The following is a 7,152-nucleotide window of genomic DNA, read 5'->3' as shown; positions in this document are numbered from 1 at the left end:
CATCTAGAGCCACCTCATTTTAACTCCAGTCAACCGAAGGAGCCTATTCCTGTCCAAGAAGAAAGGGAAAAGGAAGATCCAGTGGTTGTTCAAAAGGACCAATCTGATTTTGAAAACCAAAGTGTTGAACCACCAGCTACAGCTCCATTGCAACGGGGTTCTCCAGAAAAAGTGCCTTATAAACCACCCCCCCCCCTTTCCTCAAAGATTTCAAAGGCAGCAACAAAACCATCAGTTCAAGAAATTCTTGGATGTTTTGAAGGAGCTCCACATCAATATACCATTGGTAGAAGCACTTGAACAAATGCCAAATTATGTGAAATTCATGAAAGACATCCTTTCTAAAAAAAAGAGATTTGGAGAGTTTGAAATAGTAGCCATGACACAAGAGAGTAGTGCCTTCTTGCTGAACAATCTTCCTCAAAAATTAAAGGATCCTGGGAGTTTCACCATTCCTTGTGCTATTGGAGAAAATTATATTGGGAGAGCCCTTTGTGACCTTGGAGCTAACATTAACCTTATGCCAATGTCAATCTTCAAGAAACTTGGTGTGGGAGAAGCAAGGCCAACTACAGTAACACTTCAGCTGGCTGATAGATCCTTAGCTCATCCTGAAGGAAAAATTGAAGATGTCTTGGTAAGAGTTGATAAGTTCATCTTCCCTGCTGATTTCATTGTTCTTGATTTTGAAGCTGATAGAGATGTGCCCATCATTCTTGGAAGACCCTTCTTGGCCACTGGAAAGACTTTGATTGATGTGCATAAAGGAGAATTAACTATGAGGGTAAATGGAGAGCAAGTCACTTTCAATGTTCTCCAGGCAATGAAATCTCCAGATGAGATAGAGCAATGCTCAATGGTAATCCACACCTTTTGGTGGAAAAATAACAAAGGCCAGGGTATTCATTGGGTTAGATGGGAAACCCTATGCATGAGGAAGCTTGAAGGGGGTTTGGGATTCCGTGATGTTCAATGTTTTAAAAAAACTTTATTAGCAAAACAGAGCTAGCGTTTACTAACAAATCATGACTGTTTATGGGCACAAGTAATTTCTACAAAATACCTTCATCATAAATCCATCCTTGAAGTTGAATGTCCTAGGAACTGCTCATGGGGATGGAGAAGCGTTATAGCAAGTAAAGAGATTTTAATCCGTGGTATTCTCAAGCAAGTAGGCAATAGCTCTGATACACTCATTTATAAGGATGCATGGTTACCTAGCTCCCCTTTCCATAAAATCATTTCCACTCCATTTGCCAATGGCCCAACAAAAGTCAGTGAATTAATTGACTGGCAATCTTTACAATGGAACCTTCCTCTCTTTCTTTTCCTCTTCTCCAACAATGAAGTGGACCAAATAAAAACTTTGCCTATCCTCTCCCTGAACACACCTGACAAGTACATTTGGAGTAAATCTTTAAATGGGACATTTAGTATTAAGTCTGCTTACTTTCTATGCCTCTCCTCTGCTGATTATCATGGCAACATTGCTTCATCATCCTCAATAGCTTCTCATTGGAAATAAATCTAGAACATCCCCACTCTTCCAAAATTAAAAATTTCATATGGAAAGCATCTCATGAAGCTTTGTCAATGTGTGATTCTTTATTTCATAAAAATTGCTCCCCATCCCCAATGTGCCTTGTATGTGCTTCTTCCATTGAAACTATATGTCATGCTTTATTTCATATCCTTATGCAAAAGAATGCTAGCGCCTGTCTCCCCTTGGAATTGATACCACTACTTTTCATGGTTCTTCTATGATTGATTGGATCAATTTTATCCATACCAAGCTTCATGCTTACAAGGAGATGCATATTATAGATGTTCTTTGGACCATTTTGTCTTGGTGTATTTGAAATACTAGAAACAAATTCATTTTTTATGGTAAAGGCATTTCAATTCCACATATTATGAATTAGTTATTTTCTCGGGTTAATGAAATTGATAGATGTCAACCCAATTGTGTTTCTTCTACACCAAGAAACTTCAATGTTTAAAAACCACTCTTCAAAGCATCCTTGTATAGGGAAAATTCTTCGAGAAGTGGGGTTTTCGCCCTTTTGAAACTAGTTGGGACACGAAGGATATAATCAGAAGGAATATCATACTTTTGATGAAAATATTCCAGTCTTTCTTCGGTCATATATGATGGCAAAAAATCAGGACCAGAGGAGTATGGGTCATAATCAATGTGGTCGGGAGTAAGGTCTTTGATTTGTTCGAGTTTGTACTCTTCTAGGGAAAGGCTATCCTTCTACTTCTTTTGTTCAACTTTGAAACGAGCACGGGAACTCAAGGATTGCCGAACAACAACTGGTCAAGAATCTGTACTGACCTCTTCTCCGTCATTACCAGGTGGATCACGACCAGTAAGGTTGGTAGAGGGGTCGGACCATTCACGAGAGTCATGATTGGGATTTAAGGGGAGTTCGGTATCTGAATCTTCTACAGAAACAGAACTTACTGGGTTCTCGTCGCCTAATCCTCCTCTAAGTTGTTTAGCAACAGAAGTTCTCTTGACTACAATCATGGTATTCTAAGAAGTAAAGGGACAATCACGGTGGAGCAATGAGGAAAGAAATACACGCAGAAACAAAAGAAAAACAGGAAAAAACGCATAAGGTTTTCAAAGATGTAAACCTAACTGATTATCATACAAAAAACCACCAAAATGAAAGAGAAGAGCAGAGAAGACTTACTGTTTCAAGTTTACTGTGAAAGGGCGAAGTGAAGCAACAGTTCAAGGGAGAAGAGTGAAGGAAACTTCGAAGGTGAAAGCTTCTGTTTTCACTTCGATTTTTCAGTTCCAAAAGCTGTAGAAACGCAATGAGCAAAAGGAAGGAGATGACTGCTATTTGAATGGTGACTAGATTCCCATCTAAGGGTCCTATGGTCTCCTCCAACACATGGTCGTGATGCAATCATCAAAAGATGCTCATCCAAGGGTTATAACGACAAACAGGTGGACGGTGGAAGATGAAAAGATTTTTCGCAATGATGATCAACATTTAATGAGAGATGATGGTTGTGACATGGGTCTAATCTCATGCAACTTCGTAAGACGTGCATCGATTCTTGTGCTTTAATGACGGCTACTCATAAGTAAGACGTTACATTTTTCAAAAAAGAGACCTTGATCGGACCGACCAAATGCATAATGCCCGGACACTACATAATCTCTTGGGTCGAGCACATAGCTTACGACTCCAAGAGACTGGGGGGCTTATGTTAATTACTAAAATGATCATTCTATACAAACCGGTTCAGCTGTAGGTTTGTTCGGTCCAACCATTGGCTTTGTAAAGCTTAACCCGATGCTAGTTCATGAGGTCGATCCGACCATCTTATCAAGAGACCCAATCAAGGTATACTTCTACAATAAGGCAATCATCTAAAAGATGAGTCGGGTAAATAACTCTTCCAAGAGTTATATTCCAAATCTAACTCTAATATCTTACACTATATAAACACCTTAAGCAGGCATAAGAGGGTAAGCATTGATATTCTGTGTGATCAATTGTTTGAATTCTTGAGATCATGTATCTTTGGTATTGAATCTTTGGTATTGACTTGCTCGTCGGAGACGTACCTCAACCCCCTAAGGTCGAGCAAGTGTTTTACAGGTACTTGGCAAGGAAGGGCAAGCAGATGGTAGGAATTTATGTATAAGTTTGGGTTCATAGGAGGTTGAGGAGGCACATAAATAACTTGAAGGTTTCACAGTGGGAGTTGGTCTCATGGGCTACATGGGAAACAAGGTTTCTGATAACTTCGATTGTACATGCTGAAGTCAATTATTACCTTGTTGTACTGAATATTTAATATTAATGTTACTTGGTGTATCTTGGATGCTGCAGGGATCTGTTTCAGTTAGTTAGTCTCTTTTCCAAACACGGCTGTGTTTTGTTTGTTCACATTTAACATCTGCTCAAGGCTACTAGGTGGGACGGAGCTGCCGCGTGAGATTTTCCAGTGGAGCTCGACAGAGTTGAGCTGCAATCGGCGGCTTTTTCTTTTACCCTCTGTGTTAGGGTTTGTTTGAGTTCTCTCTCTGGAGACTTTGCTATCTCTTTCTATGTGAAAGTTTTGTTTGCATCTGCCGGCAGGTACTTGTCTTCATTCCTCGGAAGCATTTGTTTTCCGGTGGTTTTCCGACCTGTAGCGCCCCAGTTGTTTTCTCGGACGCTATTAGGCGTTCCCTCCCATGAGAGGTTGGGACCTTTTCTTCTTTATTTCTGGTCTTTTTCTTGTGAACATGCTTTCTGCAGGGTTTGGGAAGTAGTTCAATCTCTTCAACCACCATTAAATAGGGTATTTTATACTTTGGTGAACGGTGAACCATTAAAAATTGTTAATATCTTCTCCACCAATTTTTTAACTTTCCTTTCTGAAATCGTCTTCTTCTAGTATTCCCTTTTGTCATTTAGTTTTATTTTATGTTTTGTTGTTTCATTTAATCATCCGATTTGTTGTCATTGTGAATCGATTCATTGTCGTTTTATTTAATCATCCAATCTTCCCCACCCTAGATGTTTTATTCTCACCTGCTTTGCTGTTTCTTCATTGTGAATCGATTTTACTTGTGTGCAGAATTCGATTTTGTGATGAATATTTTTCTCCCAGATGAGGACACCATGTTAAAACAGAGCTTTAACAGCTGCTGAGGGTGCTCGATTGGAATGTGTTGTTTATATCAAAAATCATCACAATCAACCGAATCAGTGCTTTTATGTTATTTATTTCTCTACCAAATGCATGGGGTTTAGCAAGAGATCTGGAAGCTTGTTTTTCTTTTCAATTTCAATTTCTGAGCTCACAGAAAATGATCACCCTTGTTATTTCAAACAGTGCTTCTTGATTTATTGGTGTTGTGTTTTTTGTTTCTTTATTCTCTAGGTTTGTGATTGTCTCCCATGTTTTCTTTTAGTTTATTTGCAAGTTTTTTATTGTCTTCTTTTCTACAGGGTTTCTTAAAGGCGCTAGTGTAGCAATTTTGTTTTTGTATTATAGTTGTGTGGTTAGTCTCCACGTTTCTTTCTTTATTTCTTTATTATGGGAAATGTATAGTTGTGTGTTTCCTTTCCATGTTTTTTTCTTTATCCCCGCTAGCTTTGGAACCTTACCTCAATAGATGAGAAATGAATGGTGCGCGTGTTCCAAATTCTCTTCCTAAATGAGGCTATTAACATGGAATTGTCAAGGACTTGGCCCTCCTCTGACTCAACAATACTTACAGAAGCTATGTAGGAAGATTAGACCCAGCATGGTTTTTCTACTTGAAACAAAACATCAAAATGCTGGAATTTTTAATGCATCAAGGAAACTTAGGTTTGATAACTATTTTAGTGTGGATGCAATTGGCAATTCAGGTGGAATTGGTATAATGTGGAATGGTAATATTTCTATCACGGTTATCTCTTCTTCTAATATTGTTGATTTGCTAATTGTGGTGGTCTCTTCTGGTGTAGAGTTTCGCCTAACACTCATTTATGGACACCCCTTGGTGGAGCAACGACCAAGAATTTGGGAGGAATTTACACAATTGGGTTGATCTGTAAGTTCTCCTTGGTTAGTTCTGGGTGATTTTAATGAGATTTTGCATAATGATGAGAAGTTAGGAGGTAGACCTAAACCCTTGGCCCAAATGGATAGATTTAGAAATGCTATTGAATCTTGTAATCTTCTTGAGGTTAAATGCACGGGTCCAAAGTTCTCCTGGTCTAATAAAAGACAAGGGACTGATTTGGTCAAAGAATGCCTAGACAGGGCTTTCATCAATATGGACTTTCTTGATTTATTTGGAAGTATCCAAGGTCATAGACATGCTATGGTTGGATCGGATCATACCCCTTTAGAGGTCTCCCTACACCTAGCAAATAAATGTCCCATGAGATTTCATTATGAGACCAAATGGGAAGATCACCATGACCTTACTTCTCAAATTTCCTTTGGTTGGAACTCACCCAACTTTGGCTCCCCTGCATACAGATTACATCAAAAGATTAAGAATTGCACAAAATCATTAAGGTCATGGAGTAAAGCTATTTTCCATAATGCCTCAAAGGAATTTTCTAGGTTATCCCAATTGTTGGAAGAGTGTCAGACCAAATCTGTTTCTGAGAGTTCTGCTAAGGAAGAATTTGAGTTGAAAAGAGAACTTGAGAAACAATTATTAGCAGAAGAAAATTTTTGGTGCCAGAGATCTAGAGTCCAATGGTTACAAGAAGGTGATAGAAATACAAAGTTTTTCCATGCTTCCACTGCACAAAGGAGGCAGGAAAATTCTATCACAAAAATTAAAGACCATCTGGGTAACTAGTTGTCTGAAGACTCTCAAATCAATTCTGTAATATGGTCTAATTTCAATTCCCTTTTCACTACTTCTCACCCTATCCCTCCCCATGAGTTTCTCAGTAGCACTCCTGCATGCATTATAGCTTTAGATAACTCCCTTCTTTGCTCACCTTTTTCTCCTGATGAGATTAAAAGAACTTTGTTTCAAATGAAGGGCACCAAGGCCCCTAGATATGATGGGCTCCCTACTAGGTTCTTTCAAAGGCACTGGGATATCATTGGCAATGATCTCACCCTTGCTGTGCAACACTTTTTTAATGGGGGGTTTATGCTGCGCAATCTTAAAAAGACCATTATTTCCCTAATTCTCAAAAGAACTCACCCTCAGGATGTCTCTCACTTTAGACCCATCAGTCTATGCACTACTCCATATAAAGTTATAGCAAAATGTTTGGCTAATCGATTAAAACCCATTTTGAAGTCTATTATTAGTTAGACTCAAAGTGCCTTTGTTCCAGGTTGTGCCATTTCTTATAATATATATCTTGCTCATGAGTACTTACACTTTATGCGCAAATCCAAATATAAATCTGGATATATGGCTCTTAAGCTGGATCTTTGCAAGGCCTATGACAAATTAGAGTGGTTATACATTGAAATTACTTTGAGACATCTAGGGTTTGATTCTAAATGGGTCCAATGGGTTATGCAGTGCATCACCACTGTTGAATATCAAATCAAAATCAAAGGTGCCCTGTCCAAACCTATTGTGCCACAAAGAGGGATTAAACAAGGTTGTCCTTTAAGCCCTTACATTTTTATCCTCTGCCAAAAGACTTTTTCACAAAGGCTTAG

The 7,152-nt window shown here is 38.7% G+C and overlaps 1 protein-coding gene across 1 annotated transcript; it reads left to right on the top strand.

Moving 5' to 3' along the window:
- Positions 1 to 379: 379 nt before the first annotated feature.
- On the top strand, positions 380 to 1,009 carry LOC149007772 (uncharacterized). The gene has a single exon (XM_089167149.1). It carries the CDS (start codon positions 380 to 382, stop codon positions 1,007 to 1,009), a length of 630 nt encoding a protein of 209 aa, XP_089023275.1.
- The last annotated feature ends 6,143 nt before the right edge of the window (positions 1,010 to 7,152 follow it).

Source organism: Hakea prostrata, chromosome 8 (genome assembly GCF_041222555.1).
Source record: "Hakea prostrata isolate BN-2017 chromosome 8, UWA_Hpros_2, whole genome shotgun sequence".
In the NCBI taxonomy this organism is placed as follows: domain Eukaryota; kingdom Viridiplantae; phylum Streptophyta; class Magnoliopsida; order Proteales; family Proteaceae; genus Hakea; species Hakea prostrata.
The sequence above is the reverse complement of the archived record's forward strand: the minus strand, read 5'-3'. Positions and strand labels throughout refer to the sequence as shown.

Coding starts and splice junctions, on each gene's coding strand:
- LOC149007772 (XM_089167149.1), top strand. CDS start 380: ATGACACAAGAGAGTAGTGCCTTCTTGCTGAACAATCTTCCTCAAAAA.